Source organism: Phyllostomus discolor, chromosome 7 (genome assembly GCF_004126475.2).
Source record: "Phyllostomus discolor isolate MPI-MPIP mPhyDis1 chromosome 7, mPhyDis1.pri.v3, whole genome shotgun sequence".
Classification (NCBI taxonomy): domain Eukaryota; kingdom Metazoa; phylum Chordata; class Mammalia; order Chiroptera; family Phyllostomidae; genus Phyllostomus; species Phyllostomus discolor.
This window is the reverse complement of record NC_040909.2, coordinates 27,567,968-27,594,657: the sequence shown is the minus strand read 5'-3', so window position 1 is coordinate 27,594,657 and position 26,690 is coordinate 27,567,968. Positions and strand designations below refer to the sequence as shown.

Here is a 26,690-nt window from a genome sequence, read left to right as displayed (position 1 = left end):
TGGCAAAAGCTATTTGACCATTTGCAGTGTCTTGGGTCCTATTCTTATCGGTGGTCACCTTACTGCAGGCAACTGATGGCTTTTCTTCCCAGGCCCCCAACACATTCACTGGAATGTACACGTGAGGGGCAAAGGTCTTCTCCAGAAACCCCTTTTCCTCGAATCCTCTTCATTCATATTCTCTTAGATTTTGGCATTTCTTACCATAAATATTACAATTAATTTTTCTCTCAGGCTTGCTGGGTCCTGCCACCTTAGTGGCAGACATGGGGGCCCAAACCAGGTTACATGGGTAGGACATCAAGTGACAGATTTATGGTCAATGTAAAAAAATGCAGTTTCTACGAGGTCTGAGGCAACATTCCTCAGCAGCACCTGCTGTTACTTTGGGCACCGGCAACGAACCAACTTCCCACTCTGGGAGGTGGCCGACTATTACATGAGCATAAAGACCAAGCTTCAGAGCTTAGTGCTCACCTGTCCACCCCCAGGCATTGTGCCATCTTCCATTTTGGCTGAAGGTAAAGCAAGTTACATGCTATGGACTGGGGACGGCTGAGCCAGCAGGAGTCCAAGAGACACATTCAATCAACCCAGGTCCTCTGTCTTCACGACAAATGATTATCTTGGGTTCACTTATCCAACAAAACAACAAATAACAAACAAAAGCATAAATGCTTTTTTTTGGCTTAACCTCGACAGAACTCTCAGATTTGTTTTTGTGGATTAGCACAACACCTCTCTCTATCCTTTCTTGCTTTTAATGGTTACTTCAACATTCTCCCACTTTTTCAGCAAAATTATATGGTGTCTTGTTATCGAATATTTTCTGCAATCACCTAGTGCATAAATGGGCAAGGTGTTCTTTTACCCTGAACCACGTCCCCATCCCTGCTACATTAAATCTCAGGTAGCTAATTTTTCTTGTCTCCCTAAAATATGAGGTTCCTGAAGGCAGGGATTTTATAAGCTTTATCATATTCATGGTATAGCTCCAGTATTTTTAAAAAAGTGCTTACTGCAGAGTATGTACTCAAGGAATGTTTGCCAAAGGCTTCAATGTTTGCCAAAGCCTAAATGTCACCTCTCCTATGAAGCCTGTTCGGATCTTCCTTCCCAAAGGGATCTGGTTGTTCTCTGAAATTCCCTAGCAGTTCATCTTTACTTCAGTCATACTTTCTCCTTCCAGGTATATGGAAGGAGAAATTACTTCATTATACTTTCCATAGTGTGTGAGCTCCTAAAAGGCAGGACCACAATTTCTAGGCTCGCTTTCTGCCCATTCCCACTCTCAAGCATATGGCAGGCAAGCAATAAATATATGTTCAATGGAGATATATATATATACACACATATACACATATGAAAAACCCATTTAGATAGGTTCATCTAAATTCCAAAACAGCTTTATTGAAACTTCAAGTTTTTAAAGAATTAGTTAGAACACTAATTAGACATTAAAAGATAAAGAAGTTTGCATGTAAAAAAGACACTTGATTTATTGAATTAAAAAACTTTTATTTAAAAGTTTCCAATATAAGCCAAATTAAACCCCAAATTGACAGCTACACTTAGAGATCTCCTGAACTAAATGGCACTGTTTGATCTGAATGTCTTGTTAAAGGAGGCCATTTGCTATTTAACCACCACTTCCCCCAAAGTAGTTCTAGAGCAGAAGCTGGTTTTACGAAAATACACATCAGATATTTCAGATGTCATCTTTCATGCAGAAGTTAAAAAAGCAAATAGGCTTTTCTGGTCTGTTGAGGATTAAAAACCACTACAGAGCAGGACACAAATGCTTTTTGACATAGAAGGTGTAACTATAAAGGAACTTACTGTGGTGCTGTGTTCATTCATCCAAGCAGTCTAAGGACTGACCCCAACAATACCAACGCTGTCCAATCCCTACTGGGGTTCGGGTTCCCCTCAGCAGGCACAGACCAAAGGAAGTGGCTGGTCAAGCCAGGACACAGACTATTGCAAAATGCAATCCCAGAGCAACGGCATAGGTAATTTTCTGAGTGGGCAAACAATCCGAAGAACCACCTCACAAATATTTTCAGTAATTGCATCACTTACACAAAGTGATGCAAGACCTCAGCTCTGATATGTGTGAGGATAAATTAAAAACAGCTTGTTACTTTATAGCTACACCTTGGATTTCAATAGATGCGGAAAATCTAACAGAGCGTCTAATGAGTCCTTCTGGAAATCAGCGCAGATGAGTCAAACAGCCTGTAAAAGAGAAGACACGGCAGAGAGCACGAGATTCGGCCTTTCAACGTTCTCAGTGTTCTCTTGGAGGACAGACCCGGCCCGAGGACAGAAGTCGCCAGGAGGGAGGCTTCACTCCATCTAAGGAAGACCTTTCTAACAGTTAGAGCTGCTCAACAACTGCATGGACTGCTTGGTGAGGTAGAGTCACTGGAAGTGTTCAAGGTGGAAAGATCACCCTTGTAGAAGGGACTCCTGCATTTGTTAAGAGGTTAGACTGGATGAACCTCAGGTCTCTTTCAATTCTGAGATTCTAGAAAATTCCCTCAGGGAATTCAGAAGAGAATTCCTAAAAGGAAAGAGAAAGCACACATATGTATACTTTTAGAATCCTCTTGAGTTTTTTCTTTTTTCAAAAGGTACAGTAGAAAATGTAATCTGCTGTCTTTAAAATGCATATTCGCCTTCCTACCACTAATAATTAGGAAGGATCTTTCATGACTTTTTTACATTATAAAGGAAAGATGGAGGATTACATTTATAATTTCTGTAAATATTTTAGAAAAAATGCTTAAAATCTAGTAGTCAATGCCCTAGAAACTTTATAGATTTTTAGGGAATATGCACAGATACAAATACATTATTCGTTAAATACAACTCACATCTGTATTTTATTATACTCTAAAATATACAGGAATCTTGATGTACTGAAAGAGTGCAAGTAAATACAGTATTCAAGCAGTCACTATTTCTATGTACATGCTCATTAATTCTTCAAAAAACCCACAAAATTATCAAATAGATCAAAATACTGTTCTGTGTTTTCACACTTTATATTCAGAAAAACCAGCTGATAATTTACAATGTCATAAAGTTTCCAGTTTTACAATACAAAAAGGATAAAATAAAATTGGGTTTCATTTTGTGAAAATCTATGGAACTTTACCCAGACCTGTAAGACCCCCTACGTGTGTGAAATCATTCTCACTGGGAAAGTGACAGTTACAGGAAAAGCAGAACCATGTACATTGTTATTTAAAAGCCTAAATGTCAGCCTTCTCCCTCTCTCTCTCTGTTATCTTAAAAGGTAGTCTTTTCCAGTTTGGCAGGCAATTGCTTCTTTCCCCCAACTCTGAATAGGACCTAAAGATTTTAGTATTTTAGATCTTGCCCAATATGCAAATAATCTCCAAGAGATCTGGTCACGTTAATTTGTCAGCAACGGGGTTTGAGTCTTCACAAAACACTAACAACAGGAAGCCCCCGATCCGTGGCGGGGGCACAGAAGTGCTGGGTGGTGAAGGGGCACCACCCACCGCAGTGAGGTTGACCGAGAACTTCCCCAGGACCACTTAACTGCAACGGGGCGAAAATAATCTGATTTTTTATTTTCTGCAATGTTCTTCTAGGAAATTCTTTACATTTTCAAACAAAAATAGTTCGATTTAAAACCTAAACTTTCAAAACTGAGCAACAGCCTGACCCCAACCTATCTCATGTCTGCATCTTAAGTATTTCCACCCTGATTATACTCAGTCAGCTGGCTTTCAATTCTAACATTATAAAACTTGGATTTTAAAATTTTTATGTAAAAGAAAAAATGTAAAAATACATCTGCTTTCTCTCATGTTTATACAGGATTTGAAGGCTTTCAGATGTGTTCTTTAAAAAAAATCAACATTTAAAACCAAATCTCAGCTTCATTTTCAGAAATATTAAAGTTTGGTTTAGATAATAAGGTCTCATTTCACCTACTCCAGTTCCCACAAAACGGCATCCCATTGAAACACCTTCAGATTATTTGGTCCTTTGGCAGCTTGCTGTGCACACAATGCCTACTGTACCACACACTGTATTGCCCTTACGTTTAGTTGTAGTTCTATTGATAACATTTAAGTCTAGTGTCCTCATCTCTTCTTTTATAATAGTGTTGCTCGTGTAAGCAGATCATGGTGCACAGTGTCCCGAATTACTCCTGGCACTGCAAAACCAAATTAAACAATTCCACAAAGCAATCTAACAGCAAAGTGTTTTCCTCTGGTCAAGTCTATTTTAAGACTTTAGAAGTTCCTTTTGCAAAACTTGCCTTTAAAATTCTTCTTCCTAATGTCACCACATTTCTTATATCCGCTCACTCTGCGATCTTTCCTCTTAGGTTGAATTTGTACGTGAATAAAAAAGCGCCTTTTCCCTGAAAAAGCACAGTCTGAAGCATCAGTGTCAGAACTCTTCCCTCAAGACCTCCAGCTCGGCTCTCAGTAGGTCTCTGAATCGGAGTCATTGAGGTCATCCACATCGGTGTACAAGTACTCCTGTTCCCCGCCAATGTTGTTGAAACTGCAATAGGAGCTAGGTTCATTCCGCATGATGGGCAAGGCTTCAAAGCTGACCGTTTTTGAGGTGTTAGTGTAACGATTAATGGCATTGAATGTCAGGGATGATAAAGGGCTACTTGATGAGACAGGCATCATGGTGGCCAAAATGAGAGCTAGGCAGTCAGCCACATCCTTATTGGGAGCACAGGCCAAAGCTGGGGTATAACCTGGAATTAAAAGATAAAGTTAAAAAATTAAACATCCTGAGACTCATTTCACTCAGGTAAGGAAATAAGCCTAAAGACTTTCATCTTTACATATATTTTCAATTACTTGCCTTATAATAAATTGGTTAATTAAAATGATTCAGAAAATCCTAATAAGTAGAAAAAGAGAAAAGTCAAAATCTACTTTTGTAAGAGTTAAGTACTGATATGCTGGGAAATCTAAATGAGGCAGATTCATGAATGAGGCTCCGAGCAGGTGCTCAAAAGAGATGTGCTGAATGAACTGACACTGTCGTTTTCAAGTTTTCTTTGAGGGTCACAGTCCACTGCAGAAAAAACAGGTCAACTAAACAGGTGAATTTTTAAAACTCCTAAGTCAAAACAAATGTTTCCTTTGTAATTATTCCTTTCTTTGGTAGAAGAAAGTTAGCCCTAAGGCACCACAAAGTTATCAATGTAACTGAGTAAGGAGACATTTGGTACTAAGGTTGGTACGAGACCCAGTTCTGAGGATGGAGCGGGGGTGAAGCTGGTGAGCACACTGTGTGACCCCATATGGAACTTCCGCAGCAAATGTCTTCAAGTTTGAGTCTATGGCTTCATTTGTTGTCACACACCTAGACACGGTTTTCCCTATTATTTAGTATACAAAATCTTAAAAGTGATCAATAAAAACTTTCATTATCAGTTGTTGATTCAGAGCCTCACAATGTGGTCAAATATCCTATATAGGTGACTAGCATTTTAATTTTAGGCTCATTTTAATCTACACAGTTGCTGTATTTCCAGAAATGTAGTTTGCTGGTAATGAGTTTCTGTCTTTTTTTTTTTAAGATTTTATTTATTTATTTTTAGAGAGGGAAGGGGGGGGGGGAGAGAGAGAGAGAGAGAGAGAGAGACAGAGACATCAATGTGCGGTTGCTGGGGGCCACAGCCTGCAACCCATGCATGTGCCCTGACTAGGAATTGAACCCGTGATGCCTGGTTCCCAGCCCACGCTCAATCCACTGAGCCACGCCAGCCAGGGCGATAATGAGTTTCTTTTAAAGAGAAGCGAGTCTGAACTTATCTTAGTGGATGATATTAACCACGTCTACAGATCTCCTGACTACATATACTAATGAGTCCCAAATATCTATGTCCAACCTAGCTCTTACTTTTGAGCTCCAGATATCTAATTAGTGACTTGGGGGTTTCCACTGAAATTTTTCTCAAGTCCGTAAACGAACCTAGCTCTTCCTCCTACATTGCCTTCCTAGACAATGGCATCTGCGTCCACACAGCTCTCCAAGCTGGGCTGCGTGAGACTTCTTTTCTCACCAATCCCAGTGAGCCCCATCGTAAGACCTTTAGAAACATTGACCTGTTTTCATCTCTAACCTCTACCTTAATTCTGGCTACAGGCTTCCTTCCCCTAGAACTGGTAACCTGTTTTTTTAGTCTCATCTTGCTCTCCTCAGTGTTACTGCTATCTTTCTAATGCCACCTGATTAAAGAAACTTGGTATAACTTGGTATTTACAATGGTCTGTGCCTTATCTCTAAGTATGCTACTCTCTCTCCTTAGAAAATTCTCTCCCCACTTTTCCCTTGTCCTTTGGATTTTGGCTTAGGTGTCACTATCTTGGGATGCCTTCCCTAATCCTACAAAGAAGGGTCTGAGCGCTCCCTCCGTGCTCAGACAGCGTCCCACACGGACGCCACCTGCGAGACTCAGAGTGCACTGTGATGCTGCTGACACTTGTCTCCGTCCCAGGAAGCAGCCTGCCTCATTTGACATTGCGTTTCTAGAGCTTGGCACTGTGCTGGGCACACACACACATCCCACAAGTATCCCGAGTCCCCGCTGTGTCCCCTGGGGTGGGTCCTCTGAGTGCTCAGAACACATCAGTGAACACCTCTGACAAAGATTCCCAGCTCTCGTGGAGTTTATAGTCACTCTGACGGGGGAGATGCACTATTGACACAGAAAAAGTAAACTGTACACAAACAGGTTACAGTAGTGATTTTCAGCCTTTTTCCTTTTTCTTCCATGGCACACATACACGAATTACTAAATTCTATGGCACACCAAAAAAGACAGTGTTATATTTTTTGATCTGACAAAAAAAAAGGTATAATTTTGATTCATTCACACCAGATGGCTATTGCTGTGTTGACTGTTGCTATTTTTTAATATGACAATCTAAGGGAAAAGTGGTCAATGGCCCTGACTAAGTAGTCAGGGTCTGCACTATGTTTTAAAAATTCTTGCAGCACACTGGGTGAAAAATCACTGTGTTAGAAGATAAGCTCTATGGAAAAAGAAAAAGGAAAGAGTAGAGCAGGTTAACAAGGACCAAGAATGGGGTGGTAGGCGCATGCAGCAGGCTGTAGTATAAATAGGGTAGTTAGGATAAGCTTCATTGAGAAGATGACATTTGAGCTAAGACTGGAAACAGGTGAGGGATTTAGTCACAGACTCTTAGGGACAGAGTGTTCCGGGCAGAGGGAGCAGCCAGAACAAAGATCACGATGCATGTCCACCCATGGTGTGAAGGGGCCGGTGTGGCAGAGCAGAGAGCAGAGTAGGAGGTGAGATCAAAGAGGTACAGGGTGGCAAACCAACTGTGCAGGACTTTGTAGACCATTATAAGGATTAAAAAGGAACTGAGATTCAAAGGACGGATATCTTTTCACAGCTTTTAAAAAAGGATCCAGGCCAGGGTAGTAGGAATGGAGGAGAAAAGAGTGAGCGTATTTTGGACAAATTTTGGAGGTGGATCAATGGTGTACGTTGATGGATGATTATTATACACTGGGTGTAAGACACAGAAGTTAATGGTGACTGTGGGTTTGAGCCCTGAGCAACTACAAGGGTGGGAATTGTCATCACCTGGGATTGGGATGGCTGTGGGGACAACAGGCGTGGCAGGGGGTGGTTAGAAAGGATTAGCAGTTCAGTTCTGGTCATATGAGGTTTGAGTTATTTAGCAGAGAGCCACATGGTACTGTCAGTTATACTGCTGATCTGTGAATATGGAGATCATGAGAACGGCTGGAGATACAAAGTTAGGACTTCTCAGTGCAGGTAGTATTTAGAACCAAGGGCCTAGATGAGAGACCCTAAGGAGTGAATGTAGATAGGAAAGCAGAAGGAAATAGATTGAGAATAATTAGCAACACAGGAGGAAAACCAAGGAAGTCTTGAGGCCTGAAAGCCAAGTGAAGAAAGTTTACCAAAGAGAAAGAATATACCTGAAACTAATATCATGTTACATGTGAGTTATATCTTAATAAAAGAAAATGGATAAAAAAAGTTTTCAGTTCCAGGAAATCCTGGTTAATTAATGTGACCGTCCAAATAGCAAGTTGCACACCCTCACCTGGTTATCAACTCAAGGAACCAGGTACCTGTGAATGCAGACTGGGTTCACCTCAGTCACAGATACTTACTATGACTCTCCCTCTTTTCCTGCCCCACAGTGATCTGCACCAATTTATCCAAGCAGCAGTGAGTAACATATAAGAAAATATGAAGATTATTTGGGGGAAATATTAGACTGCTATGGAAGATTGCAACCTTCACATCCCCAATTACTCCCTCATTCATGTATATACTTAAATTTCATGTTAAAACCCTCATTCCTATTTTCAAAAAAAAAAAAAAAAAAGAAATCATTTGTGCTAAGTTCTGACACATCCAGTAAAACGAGAACTAAGAACCGACCCCCAGCACTGCAGAGGTCAGCGGTGAGCACGGAGATAACAGTTCTGCTGCGTGCTGCGGCGAAGTCTGACTGCAGGGGACTTAGGGGGTTATGACATGAGAGAAGAACTGGGAAGGGAAGGAGAGTCAACTCTTAAGTAATTTTGCTGCAAAGAGGAACAGACAAATATGGCAGTAGCTGGTAGGAGTAGTGGGATTAATGAGACTTTTTTAGGGTCAGAAAAATAATGTTTGTATACTGATGAGAATAACCTAGGAAGATTCCCACAAAAAGTGTTTATTATAGGACACAAAAGGGAAGAACTGCTACAGTGATCATCTCAGGTAGGCAGAAGGGGACACAATCTAGCGCACGAGTGGGAATATCAGCTTTAGGTAAGAACCTGGCAGTTATAACAAACCAAAGTCAATGAGCACTAATTCTGGTTTAACAGATAATGTGAAATTCAGTTAATCTCTTAAATGAACCTCTCTTGTTTCTCTTGCCCTTGTTTCCCTTGCCATTCAATGTTAATTTCAGCTCTCCTCTTTGACCAATAAACAATACCCAAGTTTACTTTGCTTCAAATATGGACCATCAAAAGATAAAAGCTCCTAGTGAGACACAGTTAAGTAAAGAAGATACAGAACCTACTTACCGTTTTCATCAACTGCAAGCACACTTGCTCCTTTTCCCAGAAGTTCTTGAACCACCATTGTGAGCCCATTCCGGGCAGCAACATGCAGAGGTCTGGGGGGGGGAAATAGTACATGTACATATGTGTGTGCCCGTGCGTGCGTGCCTAGTCCCAACAGCAATAATGATGGGCACAAGGGACAGCAGAACCCACATGCAGGGCACTGTCACTTGTCACTGTGCGTAAGCTTAGCATCAGGCCACATCACCAAGATGTTGTCTTTATTAAACCTTTTTGTTAGTTTCCTTCTAAGACTAAGATTTAAAACGATTTTACCAACTAAACAGCATTCTAAATTATTGTTTGAAGAAATGAGGTTGGCAAAGAGGTAGAAGGGAACATACAATAAAAACTGCAAATTGCAACAGCACAATTCCAACAGGCCTTGAAAACAGTTTATAGATTCCATGACTAATTTTTCGATCCTCAAGGGATCTGGTCAATACATGAACGGGAAGAGCGTCACAGCAAGTGGAAACTGGGAGAGGACAACGGGAGATGTCAATTTAAGATCTAATGGTCACCTACAGCCTGGCTGCTCACATTAAGAGCTTGATTCTTTCTGAAATCTCTTTAGCTTACAGACACACAAAAAACTTTTTACCTCATTTACTGCTAGTGTCAAAAGAATGCATTATTCTTGTGCTTCCATAAAACACACTGAACAATATTACTTTCCTCCATAAAACTGAATGAGAAAACCACATTATTTTCAGTATTAAAGTTTCAAGTTCAAAAGCTTTTTCAGTAATATGCCTTTTGTTATGATTATAGAAATGAGTTTTGTCGATTATGAACAATGTGATTGAGACTGATTCCAATGGTCCCATGATAGGGAAACACCCTCTGATCATTTTAATAACCACAGGTCACCAGGTTTATACTGGACAGAGTACTTACGTTTGCAAGGCTGCATTGGTTGCATTGATGAGGTTTCTATCTGTTATCTTTTCCAGTATTAACAAGGCACTAGTTTCATGACCCTAAAGTTATGGAAAATAACTCTTAAAAAATCTGGGCACCATTAAAGATAAATTTATACACTCAATATACTCCAACCCTAGTGCACATAATATGTCTATCACCACACACACACACACCCACACCCACACACACACCATGAATATTCTTGGCCTTACATACTTGTCTAAGTATGGAATGGGATTGGGGAGAGAGGACAAGAATATTTAAAATCAGAGAAATGAAGAAAGAATAATTACGCAAAAGACCATAATCATGTTTAGGCTGATGCTCTAAAACTTACTTGGCTTATTGGAGACTTTTATACACCATGGTGCCTAAGCTGTCAGTACTTTTTTAAAAGAAATCTGTTGTGAGGGATCATTAGAGAGGTTTGTTCCTATCTCTGTCCAGCTTAGTGAGGTGGAAAAACTTTAAGTGCCACTGCTGACATTAACAATGAAAACATATCCTTACAATGCGTACATACCTTGCTGCAAGCCAAATGGAGGGCGGTGTTTTTACTGTTGTCTTGTAAAGTCAGATCTGCACTAGCACTGCTAACCAGCATCTCTGGGTGGAAAAATTGCATCAGTTTTTATGGTTATTTACTACTAATTCAGTGTAGAGAAAATAAAGATACAAAGCAAAAATATACCTCTACCAAACACTTAAGTGCAAGAAAAATACTGTAATATAAAACATACATATATATGTTCAGTCTTATTGCTGTGTAAGTCAAAGAAAGACACAAACAACAGAAACTAACATTTCTATTGTGAATGCTAAATTTCAAAAACTGTTTTAAGTGCTCTGGAATAATAATACTTTTTTAATTCTCACAACAACACTACCAAGTGGGTACTGTTATTTTTCTCACTTTATAAAACGCCAAGGCATAAGGCTACTCAGCTGGCAGATGTAGGACTCGAATTCAGTCATCTGAGCCCAGCGCCAGCGTTCTGAGCTGCTACCTTACACTGCCTCGCTGAAGCAGACTACTCCATCAGTAAGGGCAAACGAAAACATTGTGGCCCTAAATAAAAATGTGGGTGTTAAGCACGTAAAAGGTGTTAAATTTCAGGAGTGGTGGGAACAGCAGTGGAAAAGTTGGTGAACTAGAGTCAGCGGGCTTGAGATCTAAGTTCTACATAAGCAATATACAGACTTGGAATAATAAAAGCCTTAACCAGTTTCTTTACCAACTGTGTTCGTTTGTCCATTTTCCGCAGCCATCATGAGAGGTGTTTTCCCAGAAGAGTCCACAGAGTTGACTTGAGCATTATGGCTGAGCAGCAACTGTAAACACTCTACGTGATCTGTGAAGGCGGCTGCATGGAGAGGTGTTCTGCAATGCAGAGAAAGGAAAAGACTTGACTGAAGCTCTATGTTGTATATACTCTAAACAAAATTATTCCTTAACTTATGACAAGTAATTTTCAGGGGTTTACAGATCAGGCTATAAAAGCACTGCCCAGATATACACAGAATGGAATTTACTAAAATTTGTTTTTCTGATAATTTAAAATACCCTTAATTAAACTAATATAATTAAGGATAACTTATAAAACTACTAAACAATGTTATATCATTAAAGGAACTTTTGAAATAAATAAACCCGGACCCAAATACTGCCATCTATTAAAACTGTTGGACTTTCTTCCAGCTTTTATTTCTTTACAGAAAAATGTTAACAATACCTTATCAACAATACTTTATTAACAAGAGTTGTTTGGTAACAAACATACCTCTTTAAAAAAAGGGAAATCTTTCTATTTTACAAGTTTTAAAGAGGAAAAACTGGCTAAAAATAACAGAAATGTCTTATTTTATAATGAGAACATAATTAAGATTTCATAGTGCTTTATACTCACAAATATAAAAATCAACTTTTAATTAATAATGGGTAATCTATAAATTCTTCCACATTGTCTAGTAGCTAAAATTTTTTCCCTATGGAGAGTAAAATAATTTTCTACCCAGCCGAACCCCTACCTTCCTTTCGAGTCTGTGGAGTTCACAATGCTGGCACCTAATGTATCAATTAACATCTCAGCGGCACCTTCGTTGTCATTTATCCTGTGTGAGGTAGTAAGGTGATCGATCACTCTCACAGCAATGGTGCATTTCTTAAAGAGTCAGATCAAATTTGATTCACTCTGCCTTTACTTACACAGCACAATGCAATGGACTGAAAGCATTTCCTTCCATTTTCTGAAAAACTTCCTGCTCTAAAAGAAGTTCTACACATGTCTCGTGACCTAAATAAGTCAACAAGAATCAGGTATTAAAATCTCCCCAAAATGCTGAATTGTCCGCACATAGCTACATATCCTTATACAAGTAAGACACTTTACTGAATTAAAAATAACCAATCCACTGAACCTGTTAAACATCACACTTTTAGGGGCTTTGGAATCCAAAGTACAACCTCAAAACCTTGAGTACAATAACCTCTTGTGATAATTTTACTGGAGTTTATTAGTGACACAGTAAGTATTTATTTTGTGGGAGGAAAAAATTAGTCTCATTATTCTTTTACATGGTAGCCAGTTAGTTATTTGATCATTATTTTTAAAAGTCAAATTTGTATAGTATAACTTTCACAATATATATTTATACAGCATGATTAACTTCAAAATTTAAATATTTTCTGATTATAGTAATGATCTAATGGTAAAATACCAAATACTACAGAAGTGTTCAGAAGTAAATGTCCCTGTCCCCACCCCCATTTTTCCAGTTCCTCCCTAGACTGTAACTACTAGTACCTTAACAGTTCTGGAAAATTTCTAGGCATATATATAACCGCATGCACACAAACACATATTTCATTTTTTATTTTTACACAAATGGGATGTTCAGTTCTGCAACTTGTTTTTACTTAGTATTTTTATTAGCTGTAAATATCCTTTTATAGTAGCATATATAAAAACCCTATTCTTAAATGTTTAGAAGAACTTCACAGTATCTAAGTGTATCATAAAATGATTTAATCTCTAATTATGGTTTTTGAGGTGCTGGCTCCTTTACTACAGTGATAATGTCACAGTTCTCTGTGTGACGTTATCAAAACATTCCAGTACCTTTTAAAAAAAAAACCACCCAAGTTTTATTGTGCAACAGTTTCCTAGAAATGATGTTGAGTTAAAGGACAGATATATGGCTTCCTGACAGATATTAGGCCCAGATGTTAATAGCAACTTTGAAAACAGGGAAAAACCCAAACCTTAGATTTTCTTAACCTCATTTTCAAAGCCAGGGTTTTAATAAAAATATTCTAACTGCTGTACTAATTACTGCAAATGAAATGTTGCTTCTTTTATTTCATTAGTCATCTGGTATGTGATTTAGGAATAAATTAGATTCTTACATAGCCTCTTTATTTCCATGGCTTAATATCTGGCTAACACAGTAAGTCTAGATTTCTTTTCTTTTTAAATTACTCTAACATTTTCGAACAATAGCTCAATTTATCTTTATCCTAAAATCGTTTTTACCAGGAAAAGAAAGTTTTAGGAAACCTTTAATTGCACTCCATCTTGTCAGTTCTTTTCTCTAATCCAGCGATTCTCAACGGGAACAATTCTGCGCCTCCACGCCCGGAGGTATTTTTTGTCATCACAATCAGGGATGGGGTAGGGGATGCCACTGGCTTCCAGGTGGGCAGAAGCCAGGGATACTGCTAAATATCTTGCAATGCACATGATAATCTCTCACGACAAAGAATTCCTGACCCAAAATGTCAACAGGAATGATGCTGAGAAACCCTGATTTAATTCTCTCTCTCCAAATGTTAACTCATTACTAAAAATTAACCATGTCCAGTGTTGATTTAAGAGTTTCTTATTCTCCTAGTATACCAACTTCCAAGGTGTAGTCTGGGGAAGACTGGGGTGATATTGCAAACTTTTTAAAATCAGACACTAAAGAAATTTTCCACTCTTCTCACTAAATTTCTTTTTTGTTTTGGTAGATAATTATTTTAAAATACATGAGTATTGGGTCATATCAAGCTGAAAAACTCATCGCTTATGTCCTAATTTATGAAAAAGTGATAGAATTGGTCTCTTCATGTTTCAGAGGGATATTGAGGATGCTTAAGAGTTTCATAAAAACTAGTAAGTTTTTAAAAGAAACAAGGTAATATAAGTACTCTTAAGTTCTGTGATTGAAATTACATAAAACGAAAATCTGAACTTTAAAGTTTAGTATGTATAACTAGTTCTTTCCTAAACCTTGGCCATCATTCCATTTCAACTTTGAGGGAAATACTGTTTTCTGTTCTGTCGGAGTGCTCCCAATTTTCTTTTCAGCTGTACAGTAATTACCAGTCAAAGCAAAACCATCTTACATATTTTATTCTCAGAATGCCAAACTATAAAATAGGCTTTTGGCTATAAATATGGTATTAATTTTAGACTGTCTGTACAGTCTCTTACTGCATATAGCCAACACACATCTAATTTCTTCCAGCTCAATTCCGAACCATCGTAATTTTGCTACAGTCTGGAAATTAGACACATCTGTTCTGATATTTAAATGGCAAACATTCATGCAAAAGCTTCTCTCTTGTACATGATGTGCTTATTAGGGAGTCTAAATTCAGTAGTGCTAGAGTACAAACTCACTTTAGGAAACAGTGTTCTGCATCAAGGCCTGATAAGAAATGTTAGATAGCAATTCCCTGAAGGACAGTTGCAGCAGTCTACTTACAACTAAATGCTCTCTCTCTGAGGAAAATGCCTTATTGTGTGGTTCTTCCAATGGTTAATTCTGACACATTAAAAAAATACTCAAGCAATAAAAGTTTGCTTCAAAATAGTTTTATCTCACTGAGTCCTTAAATAAAGAAAATTCACATCTGCGGATTTTCTTCTACTACATTACATGTTTTTGGTTTTCTTTAGTTATAAAATGTCTTCAAGACACATTATAAAAACAAATCAAATTTCAATGGTAAAATACAGTGTCTTCTTTGACTTAGGACTTCTCTTTAGCCACTCCACTGCACTCACTTAATACCAACCTAGTGAGTTGAAAAGGGGAAAAAAAAGAGAAGCTGAAATCCAAAGGTTTTAAAGTTTTCAAGACCATTCTAGGCAAGGATCTGAGGTAGCGGTAAATGAAATGGACTGAACTGAACTTCTGAATTGCCGATCCATTCAACTGTTCAACGGTGTTCTTCATGGTGCCTCCAACACTCAGACTGGAGGGTGGCCAATGGACACCGCAGCATAAGCCTCAGAAGAGAGCAAAATTTTCTCACAGCAAAAGAGAACTCTCACACAAGAACTATTAATATGAATATTAAAATATTATACCTAGAAAATACTTAGGGAAACAATTAAACTAGAACTGTGCAAGATCCATAATTCTCCTTTTCATCACAAATTTAATTACTTGTCAAAATGGCTCCCAGTGAAAGAACAATAAAATACCCATTACAGAAAGACGGAAACCGCAACATCTGGTAAGGCAGTCATCTGAATTTTAGAACAGATACTATACTTATTTTTTTAAAGCAAGTGGATATTTATTTAAAGACAAAATTTGTATTTTCTCTGCCTGTTGAGGGAAAACTGCTAGAGCCGTGACCTGGTTTTGTAGATGTGCGCTCACGAGGAACCCTCGCCGAAATGCTGGCTGACACTCAGCGCACCCCCCACCCGGCCACCTCTCTGCGACAGCCCTGAGCCCGAACTTCATGGGACTGGTGTTTACACTGTACACAATGTGCTTGAGAAATCTATGGTCCCTACAAAGGAAAAAAGACTTCTCAACATGCTTCATTACTTAAATTATTTTAATTAGTTGTAAAAGCCAAACTCCATTTTAAACATCTATAACTTAAAAAAAAAGCTTTTTACTTTTCTGAGCACCTTTAATGAGCCTACCTGTAAAAAGACTAACTATGACTATTAGCCTCTAACTATGCAGCAAAGTTAACCAGGAAAATTTCTAAGTTTCTATTTCTATGATCTCCTAGGATTTTATTTCCTTAAAATTTTGAGCACACGTGTTACTGTTGATATAGAATCTTATCTTGTAATGTGCACAGAAAACATACAGAGATTTCAGTTTAGAATGCGATGCATTTTCATTGTTTCTCCTACCTTCATCAGTTTTTTTTTCCTAAAATAAGTCCATTTAGAAAGTTAAAGAAGCCCTGGCTGGTGTGGCTCACTGGACTGAGTGCTGGCCTACAACCTGAAAGGTCACTGGTTGGATTCCCAGTCAGGGCACACGCCTGGGATGTGGGCCAGGTCCCCAGTAGGGAGTGTGCAAAAGGCAACCGATCGATGTATTTCTCACACATTGGTATTTGTCTCCCTCTCTTTCTCCCTCCCTTCCCCTCTCTCTAAAAATAAATAAAATCTTAAAAAAAGAAACTACCACTAAGGAAAGTAAAACAACATAATCAAAATATAAGCATACTATATGAAAGAATTGGAAATATCATAAAAGTATCTTAAAATGCAAAATACTTGAACCAAAGGTCTAAGAAAAATTTCAAACTGAGTGACAGCTTATGTCAAAACATCTCTGACAACTAGTGTCTTGGTTTAGCATGACAAGCAACAAGGAGTAAGCTACGACTACACAGTACATTATTCCTAGGCTTCCTATGAACCTTAAACTTCAAGTCTGCCTTATAAATATGTCACTCTTATGAATTTCAGAATATGTTATAGATAGTTGTCCCTGCTTGGTACAAAATAGGCATTTAATGTAAGTTTGTATCTGTATACTTAACCATTGTAGCAAGCCCAGTGAAGTGCTGTATATCCATGATTGTCTGCTATGGCTGGATTTGCATCCACAGATGCTGCTGACTGCAAAAGGGCTCCAAGAACACCAATGTGTCCACAGGCAGCAGACAAGTGTATAGGTGTCCGGCCCCTGCTATCCCGAAATAAGCACTTAGCACCATGTTGAAGTAATGCATCTACACATTCTTCATGGCCTGTAACTGCCTGAAAGAAAAATTGTTTGTATGTAGTTGAATATATTATGTTGGGTAATACATGCCAATTACAGCTAATTAAAATATTTTAAATTCAATATTTTTAAAATCCATATTGCCTCTATCTTTTTACCAATCGAGGAATTTATCATTTTTTAATAATTCAGTGTTTTTATTGGATGTGGTTTAAAGATTAAGTTAAAACAGTAACTTGAAAAAAAAACAAAACAAAACAGTAATTTTATCAAAATACTAGTAGTATGAAAAAAGGAAGAAACTTATAATTCAATAAAAAAGACATTTCTAAAGTGAAAAAGTCAAGAAAAAATCTTTAAGAAAATAGTTGTGATAATGTAAAAATGTAAAATTGACATTAAATCTATTCAAGGTTTTAGCATTCAAAGTCCCCGCCACCCCAATACCCTGACTGGTGTAGCCTGGTTGATTAGGCATCGCCTGCTAGGCAAAGGGTCACCAGTCTGATTCCGGTTGGGGCACAAGCCTGGGTCGCAGGTGTGGATTTGGTCCCCAGAAAGGGCGCAAACAAGAGGTGGCTGATTGATGTCTCTCATATAGATTTTTCTCTCCCTCACTTTCTCCCTCCCTTCCCCTCTCTCTAAAAATAGGTAAATAAAATCTTTTTAAAAATTAATAAAAAATAAAGTAAAATCTCCCCCAACATTATTGTTCTCTCGATTAAATTATGCTTTGTAGTTGTTTAAAATTAGCATTCTAAAACTACGGTACTGAAAGAAACAGTAAAGACTGCTACAAATTTAATTTAAAAACAAACAAACACAGCCTAGTTCAGTTTTAGGCAAAATGAGGCCACAGAAACATTTTGAAAGGAAATGGGATTATTTCTGCTTACCCCTCGGTGCAATGCTGTCCTCCCCCATTTATCTTTGGCATCTACGTTGGCTCCTTTGTTCAGCAGTGAGTAAACACAGTCTGTGTGCCCGTTGAGAACAGACAGCATCAGAGGGGTCCTGAGCAACAACAGGAAGAGCTTCAGTGTTAACCACTTAAGACTCCACTCTATGAAAACCAAAGTGTATTCACCTGTTTCCTAAATATTCCTTCTGTAATGCAATTTTAAAGTATGCTTCATTAAAAAACTGTATTTGATGTTACTCAGTTACATACTGTGACAGGCTTACTAAAACAGGGGCAAAAAGTATTAACAAACATATTAAAAATAATTTAAATGTTATTAAAACTTACTGTCCATTTCCATCTTGAATATCTACAGCATTCTGTGGTTCTGCATTTCCTATTAGTAGTCGTAAGCATTCTGAGTGACCATTTGTTGCTGTAAAGTAATATTTAAAAATTTCATTTATTATATGTAATAATAAACTAGAAAATGTCCATCTTAGAGCATACTTTCTAGATATAATTTTGGGATGGTTTCACTGAATTTAATAAACAAGAAAGAAAAAATGTCTATAGGATATAAGAAAGTCTCCATTGCTTGCACTGATTAAACTGAATAGATATAAATTCCTTATAGTAAATCACGGCCATACCCACGCCCCATTATGTGCCCTGCTAGGAGTATGATCATTTTATTTAGCTTTCTTATGGTGGCAATGTGGTCAGGGAAGGTGGACTGCCTCCAGCCAAGGGATGAAATCATGATGAGACCAACTTAATCACAGTAACTCCTCTTTTGCCAGTGACTGGTTTCAAGGTGAGTACTGGTCCAGTTTTGACCATGGAGATGTGAAGAAGTCTAGAGGGCTTCTGGGAAATATTTTTATTCTGGATAATGAACAGTCCTCCTTCATCCCTGATTTTAGATGTGATCCTGCAGAGAAGCAGCAGCCACTCTGTGACAGGAGTGCAAAGGCAAGGGGACAACAGAGAATCCTCAAGGGTTCTGACACCACTGCAGACACTAACCCTGGAACTGACTCTATCTCTGGACACTTTAGGTGAGACTAAACTCTGTCACTTAACCCACCTTTTAGTTGGTCATTATAAAAGAACTATAGTTCACTTCCAGAAAAAAAAAGTCTCAGCATCCTTTTCATGACTTACTAGTAAGATGCTCCCTCACAAGCAGATCTCCAAATCTGAAAGGCATCTACAGGACTAAGGCTTGCATTTACTGAAAAAACAGGCATTTACTAGTAACCTGTAGTTCTTTCTTTTGGTGGCTAGGACATACAGAGTATAAGACACTGGTTACTTCTGAGGGGTTGGCTAATGTCTTTGTTCAGTGTTTAAATATTAAAGAGTGAAAATATGCCACTGAAAGCGTTAAATTAACTCTGCAAGTAAGGTGTACTTTTTCAAGTTGCAGATGATATATAATCTCCTTATTTTTTGGAATAATAGAAAATGATAGCATTTTAACCCTTTATTCTTATAGTACAGCAGTTTATATTCATATATTAATTAAGAGTTTTAACCCATTATTAAAATTTCTGTTTTTAAACCCTGTGTGCATATCTGAAAATTTCTGAAAGGTTGCTCTGGAATAACAGGTAGCTTTACCGATAGTCTTCTAAAAATTCAAGTTTCCCAAAAAACTAGAAGCAAAGTCCAACATTCAAATGTGTCCTTAAGGATCACCTTAAAAATCAACTAAGTGAAATGAATCTAATTAAACTGGGGATGAGAAAAATGCTTGGGACTTCCAGCTAAGATGGAGTAATAGGTAGATACACTCTGCCTCCTCACACAACCAGGAGGAGGACAACAACAAATTTTAAAACAAAAAATAACCAGGACTGCCAGAAAATGGAACTGTATGGAAGTCCGACAACCGAGGAGTTAATGAAGAAACATTCATCCAGATCAGCAGGATGGGCAGAGACAGGTAGCCAGTGGAACTGGGTCAGGCGAGGCAGTGGTTGATGGACTGGGTGAGTCTACAGCTGGCGGACTAGGTGGTCCCACATTCGCATGTGGATAAACTGGTAGGAACAACTGGGGAGTGAGACAGACTGTGCAATCCAGGGTTCCAGTGCAGGGAAATAAAGCCTCAAAACCTCTGACTGTAAAAACCTGTAGGGGGTGAGGTGGCAGGAGAAACTCCCAGCCTCATAGGACAGTCCACTGGGAAGACCCACAGGGTCCTAGAAAAAACACAAACCCACCCACCCAGGAATCAGCATCAGAGGGCCCAATTCGCTTATGGGAAGCAGGGGAAGTGACTGAAAGCCAGCTGACAGCCAAGCAAGCAGTACTGTTCCCTCTTGGACTCCTCCCCCACATACTGTGCCATAACGCAGAGACGTGAGTTGCTCTGGGCTGGTGAATGTCTGAGTCTCTACCGCTTACTATGTATTAGGTGTGAAGACAAAAATATATGGCCCAAATGAAAGAACAGATCAAAGCTCTAAAAACAGGACTAAGCAATGAAGAAATAGCCAACCTATCAGATGCAGAGTTCAAAACACTGGTAATCAGGATGCTCACAGAAATGGTTGAGTATGGTCATGAAATAGAAGTAGAAGTAAAGCTATGAAAAATGAAATAAAGGAAAACCTACAGAGAACCAACAGTGACTGGAAGGAAACAGGGACTCAAATCAATGATTTGGAGCAGAAGGAAGAAATAAACATTCAACCAGAACAGAATGAAGAAACACGAATTCAAAAAAATGAGGAGGCTTAGGAACCTATAGGACAACTTTAAATGTTCCAAAATTTGAACCATAGGGGTGCCAGAAGAAGAGGAAGAGCAACAAATTGAAAACTTATCTGAACAAATAATGAAGGAGACCTTCCCCAATCTGGTGAAAAAAATAAGACTTCCAAGAAATCCCGGAAGCTCAACGAGTTCCAGTGAAGTTGGACCCAAGGAAGCACACACCAAGACACATCATAATTACATTACTCAAGATTAAAGGTAAGGAGAGAATCCTAGAAGCAGCAAGAGAAAAGGACACAGTTACCTACAAAGGAGTTCCCATAAGACTGTCAGCTGATTTCTCAACAGAAACCTTGAAGGCAAGAAGGGGCTGGAAAGAAGTATTCAAAGTCATGAAAGATAAGGACCTACATCCAAGATTACTTTAACCAGCAAAGCTATCATTTACAATGAAAGGGCAGATAAAGTGCTTCCCAGATAAGGTGAAGTTAAAGGAGTTCATCATTACCAAGCCCTTATTATATGAAATGTTAAAGGGACTTATCTAAGAAAAAGATGATCAAATATATGAACAGTAAAATGACAACAAACTCACAACTATGAACTGAACCTAAAAAAACAAAAAACAAGAAAACAAAAGCAAACTAAGCAAACAACTAGAACAGGAACAGAATCACAGAAATGGAGATCACATGGAAGGTTATCAGCAGGGAGGTGGAGGGGGGAGAGTAGGGGAAAGGTACAGGGAATAAGAAGCATAAATGATAGGTACGAAATAGACAGGGGGAGGTTAAGAATAGTATGGGAAATGGAGAAGCCGAAGAACTTATATGTATGACCCATGGACACAAAGTAGGTGGGGGAATGATGGTGGGAGGGCAGGTGCAAGGTGGAGGGGAATAACGGAGAGAAAAGAAATGGGACAACTGTAATAACATAATCAATAAAATATATTTTTTAAAAAGAACAGAAGAATGCTTGGAAATAGGTTTAAGTGTACCAGTCTTGGTTATTTAAAATGAATACCACCTTGTAGTAATTTCTGTAGAGAATCCGCATCTGGTAATGATACTCAGATGGTACCGAGTCATCACAATGATAATGGTTACATGCTTTTGTGTTTTCAAACATCTGCAACATCACAAAATTACACCAGAGTAGGTCTTGCATAAGGTAGGTGTTTTATAACTAAATAAATGTTTAATTCAGCATCCTGGTATAGTAAGTCAAAATGTTTATCAACCATTAAAGCAAAAGCACAAACAAACCTAAAATAACTTCCATTAAAAAGTAAAAACTATTGTATTGTTTTGCTAATAAAGTACTTCAGAGTTAGCCTTACATAAATCCAATTTCTAAGGTAGACAATGATTTTACCGTTTGTAATATAGTAAAAATAGGAAGTCTAGTGGGGAGGAAGGAACAGAAAGACAAAGCAAAAAGTCAACTGAAAAAGAAAAGAGTATTAGACAGGAAGCGGTAAATAAAATCATGCATGGTGTTTTGCATACCTGCAGCATGTATAGGCGTTCTCTTCAAAATGTAATCTTTTACTAAGATTGAGGCTCCCTGATTGATGAGTACGTCCACACATTCAACATGGCCCTTAAATGCTGCAAGATCTAAGGGTGTTCTTCCACTATTATTTCTCACATCAAGATCTAACAAAGACTGTACCAATACTTCCAATGCTTGATGGTGACCATGATAGGCCTAGGATAAATAAAAATATAAGTTAATAAAAAAACTACACATATTTAGACTGACTTCCCAGATATTCTGGAAAACATAAAGAAGTAAGCAAATTTGTCTTCACATTATATTTGAAATAACCCAAAATTTCTGTACTGAGAATTCAAAATGTTAACTATACATTTTTAAACAATCAAGTAATAGACTACAGTGTTAGGGAATATTCTGCAAATAACAATTCAAATGATATGATCTTTTCATGAGTCTACGATGTCTGGTTCATGGCAGACGTTCAATGGATGTGTGACAGGGATTCAATTAAAACTTTCATCCTAAATCTATGATTCCAAAGTCTGTTTTCAATCACAGTTCAATGCTCCTCTTAACTCCCTGATAAAACCTCACCATGCTCAAAGTAGAAACAGTCAGCAAGTGAAGTTAAGCTAGTACTTGAGTCTTCTGATTTCTCAAATTAAAATGACTACCTCTACTGCATAATATGACAAATCTCCAAGTAAACATTTCTTTTAGCAAAATACTTAGACCCTGCTTAAATAATTACAACATGCCAGGCATTGTCCTAGCTGTACAACAGAGTAAGAATATTTAAAGATCTGTCAGATCGAAGTCCTGCTTTTTACACAGTTTGATAAAAGGACTTTACAGATAATTCATTTAAAAAACCAACATGCAACTGAACATTTATTCTCATTGGACTAGCCGCCGAGCAGGACGTAAAGCAGTAACAAGGCAGTTCTGGCATGAAAGGAATGTTCTCCCTAGTTCACTCATACTGCCACTTTGTAGCTAAAGGATTTTCATAAGTTATTTTTTGATACTATTCGCACCTAAAGATTAGCAGGTAGGTGAATGTGACTTTTTCACTGGGAATTAAAAACAAAACAAAACAACAACATAAAATTCTACCATACTTGAGCTAAATCTCACTTGCTCCTAATCTGGGAAAAAAAAATACTAGATATGAAAAAAGATGCTAAAAGATACTAGTTGGAAGATGGCTCTGCACTGCATCCCAGGGCTGTAAAGCCATTTCTAGTGGAAATGTCAGAAAGTACCAGCAAGAAGTAAAGTTGCTCTAGGCCTTACTGAGCTCTCTGATGTTTCTGGCTATCTCAAAGATTTATGTGACTGGAGATCACTGAGCTCTGCGGTCTTAGGATCACATTTAATCTTGTTGCTCACAAGAAGAACTGCCTAGTCATCTGCTCAGACGTCACTTCTTGCCACCAACAGTAAAATGGTTATTTTCTCCATGCTGGCTTTGTCCTCTGCATGACTTATTTACTACACAACTCTGGAGAGTAGACAGTATTTCCAAAGACTCAAACAGCAAGAAAGCAGAAAACTTCAGCATGCCTTCTTATTCAGGACATGGAAGTGGTGAGAAAAACAAAGCAGAAGAGTCAATGTGCATGTGTCAGCGCTAGAAAATATGCAAGGAGAATATTAAGATAAAGATAGTAATAGTCTATGTGAGAAGAAAAAATTAAATGGATCATTGAACTTGGGAGTAATCCACACTAACTTCAGTAACACCCCGTAACAGTGGTCCCCCACCTTTGTTGCGGCACCAGGGACCGGTTTTGTGGAAGACATTTTTCCATGGTCGGGGGCAGGAGCTGGGATTCAGGCAGTAATTGAGCAAAGCTTTGCTCCGTCACCGAAACTCAGCTCCTGCTGTGTGGCCTGGTTCCGAACAGGCCACAGATTGGTACTGGTCTGCAGCCAGTGGGGGGACTGGGGACCCCTGCTCTAAAAGCATTTTACTATACTTAAAAATCAGAGGTTTCACAAATAGCTAGTGACAGCACCCAAGACTCCTGATTCTCAAAGTTCCCACCCTTCCCTCAACTGTAACATGCTTTGTTTCACAACCAAATTCTTCCTTTAGGACAGAAAGAAGTAGAGTGGGGTCTGCCTGATATTTCCCAAGGTAATTCTTCCCGTATTTGAATTAAAGAACTGTCACGCACTCCCCCAGCTTCCTCCTCTTAGTGACTGACATTGAGAGGAAAAATTCAGAGGCATCCTCAGCTAAAAGGAACCCCGCACAACACATGGCCAAATCTTACAGCAGACGCCATCGAAGGGCCAGTGAACACACACCTAGTTAGCATCCCAAGATCACAAACCAAACACAAAGTTGTAGAAATACCACAGACATCATAGTTCTTATACCACTTGCTTAGCAAGTTAGAAGCCATTCCACTCTCCACAATGAGAGTGCATTTTAAAATTCTCATTACAAGTATATTCTTTCCCTTGGCTTAGTTAGGCTTTGGGGGAAGCCAAAAGAATATTTAAAACAAAATAAAACAAAAAAGTGCATTCAAGAATTATCTGATTAAGGAAGTTCTTAAAGTTTTAATTCCATGATCATCATTACATGGACCAAAAGTTCTGGGTGCTAGTTTGAGTCAACTCAGACACATATTTTCAGTAAACCAGCCATCGAGTTGGCTGTGAAAGTAGTACTTACAGCCAAGTGCAAAGGGCTTATTGTTGCTCTGTTGTCTGAATCACTCAGCATGTCTGTTCCAGAGGTTTCCATTAACTGAGAAATAAAAGCATTGTAAATGTCAAAAATGATACTTTCAGATATACTATAGCAGTTATTCCCACTCCCTTCTCCCCAGGTTAAAATCCACTTTGGAGTTGACCCTGATACTTGAATATGAATTAAAAAATCTCAGACCCTTATATCATAAAAACTCGACTAAGCAAGTTTATTGAACAGATCATCCTGAAAGTGTGGTGAGGATCACAACCTAAGAGTTTTGAGGGAGGGTTATATACTAAGAGCTTGAGGGAAATGCTGTTTAATTACCACCAAGTAACACCTGCCCCCTTACACGATTTCTGTCACTATCTTTGTTCCTAGGAATGTGTAAAAGAGGTTACAGCTTTAGTGAGAGCAGACAAATAAATAATTATAATAGTCTACACAGCAGTAGGTAAAAAGGATTAATACTTACAACATCTAAAGGAGTTTCACTTGCAATCTGTAATGAAATTTAAAAAAAATATTTAGCTTAGAAAGTATTCATGTATGTATGAGAGATAAATGTTCACTACAGCTCTCTATTTACACAGGACTTTGTTAAATTCAATTCTGAACTTCCCTTGTCTCCAAAATTAAGTTTTTTAAATAAGCAATAGTATAAGCTATTAGCCCACAAATTTAGATATATTAGTCTAGAATTTTAGTCTAAAGATACCATAGTAACCTAAGAAAATGTTTGTTATTTCTGTAGCATGATTTTAAATGCTATATTAAATGTCAATTTCCTTTTTCCATTTTTTATACCCACTCTCCTTGAATTTTATTTCCACTTGAAGGGAAGCAATGTTTAATACAATTTATAAGGTAAGTATAAATAAAGACACCTTTAACTTGAAACATCTGTTACACACCTAAGAAATCATTTAACTTGTCCAACCAAGTGGTTTGTATGGTGTGTATATTCAAGAATGAGAGCACAGTTGAAATAAAAGGTTTCTTTAAAGAAGTAGAGTCTTCCTTATTAGGAGGGATTGCTAAAAAAACAAACAAACAAACAAAAAACCAGGCCTTTCACAATTCCTATATATTGGGGGAAGCTTGCCCTCATAGGGATGTTTATTTATTTAAGACATGGTTGTATTTCTTCAGAAACACCTGGAAAAGATTTATTTAAAGGGGTGGAAGGTGTAAATGCTACACAGATATGGGTAATATAAGGGAGGGACATAAGTTGTCCTGTCCAGAAACCTTATTTTATCCTTTCTTTTGTAAAGGGAAAAGAGAATGACAGATATCTTACTGAGGCAAGTATGAATTCAATAGGTATATGGATTCTACAAATGTTAAAAAAGCAATGAAACTTGTTTATTGATCCATTTACTCTCATTTTCATTAAATTATTAGAATATAAACTCACATTCGGCCTTCTACCAGAATTCAGAAACCTTACCAGTTGAAGACATAGACGGTGACCGTAAGCAGCTGAATAATGCACTGCATTGTATCCTTGCTTATCCCGAATCCCTGGGTTTGCATCATTTCTTAGTAAGTATTCCAGGCACCTATTGGTAGAAACGACATATCCAAAATTATAAATCCTGAATTTTCACCAGTGACAAAAACTGACGTTTTTCTTATATCTGAGTAATGTAAAATCATAAATATACCTATATTATAATAAATGGTCATTGAAAAAATATTGACTGCATCATAAAAATACAAACAAAATGTTCACAAGGGAATCTTCCAAGGTCTGTCGGCAAGGGTAGGGCACCGAAGGGCTGTTTTTCACAGTCACCA

At 38.1% G+C, this 26,690-nt stretch overlaps 1 protein-coding gene across 7 annotated transcripts in view; it reads right to left on the bottom strand.

Moving 5' to 3' along the window:
* Positions 1–2,864: 2,864 nt before the first annotated feature.
* Positions 2,865–26,690, bottom strand: part of ANKRD28 (ankyrin repeat domain 28) — a 175,847-nt gene continuing 152,021 nt past the window's right edge. For all 7 annotated transcript variants that reach the window (XM_036030611.1, XM_036030616.1, XM_036030612.1 and 4 more), the window contains 14 exons: positions 26,341–26,452; positions 25,363–25,389; positions 24,867–24,941; positions 22,186–22,387; positions 18,296–18,383; positions 17,943–18,060; positions 16,862–17,081; positions 12,278–12,365; positions 12,100–12,183; positions 11,307–11,452; positions 10,595–10,677; positions 10,045–10,127; positions 9,106–9,197; positions 2,865–4,759 (listed from right to left, as the gene is read on the bottom strand). In XM_036030611.1, coding sequence (XP_035886504.1) covers positions 4,473–4,759; positions 9,106–9,197; positions 10,045–10,127; positions 10,595–10,677; positions 11,307–11,452; positions 12,100–12,183; positions 12,278–12,365; positions 16,862–17,081; positions 17,943–18,060; positions 18,296–18,383; positions 22,186–22,387; positions 24,867–24,941; positions 25,363–25,389; positions 26,341–26,452 — 1,705 coding nt within the window. In that variant the 3' untranslated portion in view covers positions 2,865–4,472. The remainder of the gene's footprint in view (positions 4,760–9,105; positions 9,198–10,044; positions 10,128–10,594; positions 10,678–11,306; positions 11,453–12,099; positions 12,184–12,277; positions 12,366–16,861; positions 17,082–17,942; positions 18,061–18,295; positions 18,384–22,185; positions 22,388–24,866; positions 24,942–25,362; positions 25,390–26,340; positions 26,453–26,690) is intronic.